Source organism: Echinops telfairi, unplaced genomic scaffold (assembly GCF_000313985.2).
Source record: "Echinops telfairi isolate 266 unplaced genomic scaffold, ASM31398v2 ScPeMD7_4;HRSCAF=17, whole genome shotgun sequence".
NCBI classification, from domain to species: domain Eukaryota; kingdom Metazoa; phylum Chordata; class Mammalia; order Afrosoricida; family Tenrecidae; genus Echinops; species Echinops telfairi.
The window spans coordinates 3,653,924-3,657,503 of NW_022103900.1; the positions used below are offsets into that span (position 1 = coordinate 3,653,924).

At 59.0% G+C, this 3,580-nt stretch overlaps 1 protein-coding gene across 1 annotated transcript in view; it reads right to left on the reverse strand.

Annotated features, from left to right (window-relative positions):
• The window catches only part of GAD1 (glutamate decarboxylase 1), a 48,885-nt gene that overhangs the window by 43,600 nt on the left and 1,705 nt on the right, over nt 1-3,580 (reverse strand). Inside the window, exons 2-3 of the mRNA XM_004703751.2 lie at nt 3,412-3,556; nt 15-77 (exon numbers count right to left, since the gene is read on the reverse strand). Of these exons, the coding sequence (XP_004703808.1) occupies nt 15-77; nt 3,412-3,493 (145 nt within the window). The 5' untranslated portion in view covers nt 3,494-3,556. The remainder of the gene's footprint in view (nt 1-14; nt 78-3,411; nt 3,557-3,580) is intronic.

The following is a 3,580-nucleotide window of genomic DNA, read 5'->3' on the forward strand; positions in this document are numbered from 1 at the left end:
CCCTTTCCACTTACCGCAGATCTTGAGTCCCAGTTTTCGGGTGCATCCGTGGGCCACGCCGCACCAGGTGTCGTAGGCTAGGGCGAGAGAAGGCAAGAGAGGCGGTCAGTGCAGCTCGGGCACGGCGCTCGGGGGCAAGGGCAAAGGTTGGCTCTGCGCACTGGAATTCCTGGCCTGTCGTACCCCCCGCCGCCCCCCAACTCCGGCTCACCCACAGCTCCTGCCTCCCAAGTGCAGGGAGCAGGTCGGCAGACAGGTGCTCTCAGAGGAGCCCCCATCAGCCACTCTTGCCTCCACATATAGACCAGGGTTCGGGGCAGTCCTCCTATCGCCCCTGCAGGCCCTCAGGGACCCCCGTGAGGGAGTCTGGAAGGTTGGGGCTCCAGGGGTGGGCCAGACGCCGCTGGGAAGGCCCCCACCCGCCCCGCCTGCCCCCCAGGTCTCAGTCCCACCGACTGGAAAGGCATGCACAGCAGCCCGGAGAGGGAACACAGACATCTGGGATCGAAACGTCTCATCATTTCTTGGCGGGTCTCCAGTCGAGTGGCGGCTTAAAATAAACTGGCATGAAATGGGGTCGTGGAAGAGTTCAGGAATTAATTGGGTGAAAAATAGTATTTGACTAGATGATCGGGCTCGCATGGCTGCCTTTTCCTCGGACCGCGAGGTGGGAAGACAGTGGGGCGACTCCAGCCCTGGTGTCTGGCCCCTCGTCCCGCCTCGGCACTTCGTTAACCCTTCCCACGCCTGGGCCCCAGATCCGGACTCGGACATCCCCGGTCAGGAGCACACGAAAGCGGCGGTAAGCAGGAACCCTGGGCCCTAGGGCCGAGTCGTGACCTCTGAGGGAACCGCTGAATTTTCCTACCTTGCAATAGTCTTCTCAAGGTCTACCTGCCTTGGGGTTCACCTTCCAACTAGGAGCAGGGAAAGCAACCCTAGGCCTGTAGGGTTCGCTGCTGGGCGGTGCGACAGGCTGAGCGCGGATGTCCCCTGGCGATGCCTCCCATCCCCCACCCCATCCCTCCAGGCGCCTCCACCAGGCGCGAATGTTAGCTGCGATAAGGAGAGTGACATCCATTAAATTCGAGGCTCCACCGAGCCCCAGCAGGGAGAGGAAACAGCCCGACGTCCGAGAGACAGCTAGTCACCGACCGGGCTCCTACAGCAGACAGGAAATCGGTGCAAAAGCAAAACACGAGTAACAATACCTGGCGGGTATTGAGCTGGTCCCACCAGATAAAGTGCTTTGGCTTGAATCTGCCTATCAGTCCTCTGAAACAGATTGGAGGAGTGTCCATCCGAGACCCGTTTTGACAAATAAAACACCAAGGCTCAGAGAAGGTAAGTTAGTTTTCCAAGGTCACTCAGTGGGGAGGTTGGAGTTCAAACACGTCGCATTGCCGTTCCGAATTAGAGGGTACGGCTTCAGAGGGAAAGAGGGGTGGGGAGAGGGAGCTAGAGAGCTTCTTTGATGGAACGAGAGTTCCAGAAGACCCGAGGCGAGTCAGGCTCCATCTTGCAGCCCGAGGGTCGCTGGAACAAGCAGGGTTGTGCAGGTCTAGGAAGAGACCTTGAAGAGCCAAAGGAGCCTCTTACAGAACAAGAGCGGGTGGGGAGCAGGACAGACGTTGACAGGCTTGGGTGCGGGCGTCTAGACTGCACTACTGGGGAGCGGGGCGGGGGGGCGCTATTCCGGGGTCAGGGACTGCCTGCTCCCCATGGGCCTGGCTATCGCCCTTCTTCCCTCCGCCAAGGCGGTCCCAAGAGGCGTGCCAGGCCACGTGCAGACTTAGGTCAGCACCTCTGTCAGGTCTAGGACCCGAGGCTGGGCAAACACCGCTAGTAGCCGGCGGCCCTAAGGAAGGGGTAGCAGCGGACCCAAAGGAGGGCGGTCTCAAGGCTGGGTGAACGCGTTTGTAGCCAAGTCCCTTCGGGCTAGCAAGGCTGAGGACGGAAAAAGAAATCCATCCAGGCCAGCGCAGAGAAACAGACAAAAGGCGCGCAGGCATCGCCCTCCTTCCAGCTTGCTGGGTCCAGCTCTGTCGCCCGTGCCCAGCTCCGGAGTCGCCAAGGCTGGCTGCACTCCCGAGCCCCTCTTTGTTGTGCAGGTAATTGTAGCCCGCCAGGGGAGTAGGGGGGAGGGGAGGCAGCTTCCAGGAGAACTGGACCGCAGCCGCCGGAGGACTTAAGGGAAGGCCTCCTGCCCGGGAGCCAGTGACCGCGCCGAGAAACTGGACGGGGTCTTACCAGATAAGAACCGCCGACCACCACCACCCTTTGTTGGTGAATGGACATTTTTCTCAAGCTTATAGGAAGTGACATAAAAACACAGCAAGAAGCCCTCCTAATCACACGCTGGCCCTTAAACCCGTCCCATATAGAAATTCTGGAGCCGTTACTCTCTGGGGCTGATATATTTGGGGTGGTGGTGGTGAAGACATTTCAATTTAACGTAGAAAAAAAACGGGGGCGGGGGGGAGCAAACGCCTCATCCCCACGCCTCTACGGAGAAGTAAGCAATCAATCAATTAAAGACACTCTGGAAATAAGCTGAAGGAGGAAGCTCAGCTAGAGGTAGGGAGTCGTGTATCCCCCTCTCCTAGTCTATCCGTCCCCCCTCTGTCCCCCGCCTTATGGACTTGTCACCAGCTGACAGGTTTGCTTCTAGGGGTTAAGGAGACCCTTTCCTAGCAGCCCGCCCTGGCAAACCTGCCTGACCCTGGACACTTAGTATGCTGCCCACTCCACCCCTCTCCACCCCACCCCATCTTTTGGTCTAAAATGTAATTGTTCGAAATGGCCTCGAGCCATTTCTGCACCTTTCCCGCCCCTGGCTTCTCCCTCTCTCGTCAATAGCTCGACGCAAATTTGGAGCAATTAGGGGCCCTGAGCTTTTTAAAAGCTGCAATTAACGTCGAAATTTCCGCTGATTACAGACTTCGAGCACAGCACAGGGGGAAAGGAGAAGGGGGGTTAGATCCTGGCTCAACGAAAGCCAGAAAGAGAAAATGCTCTCTCCCCTCTCGGGCTTCTCAATCCTCACACCTCCCCCTGCCCAGCTCCTTATTGTTCCATCGTTCAAAAAACCAAACAACCAAAAAATCACACAACGCAACAAAAGCAACGCTCAATGCCGCCAGTCCCTCCCTAGCCGTGGAGCGCCCAACCATCCCTGCTGTAGCGACCCTGCGTGGCCACCACTCTCTGGCGCTCCAGGAGCTGCCCTGCGTCGCCAGCAGCCGGGTGACCTCTGGCCGGGCCCAGGTCAGGGCCTTATTTATTCCCTGGCCTTCCATCACCATCTCTGCGACCCCACCCCCTTCTCTTTCTGCCAGCGCATCCTCCCCACGACCCCGTACCATCATCCTCCCCGCAGTCCGTTTGATGGGAAACCAGGGCGGGACCTACTTGTGGGGCGCAGGTTGGTAGTATTGGGGTCAGCTCCCGCGTTCGCAGCGGCGGCGGACGAGGAAGGGGTCGAAGACGCCATCAGCTTGTTGGTTCCGAGGCCTCTGGTGTCCGGAGTGCTCGGTGGCCGGAGCGCGGAAACAGGCTGCAAAGAGAAGCGAGAGCGGTG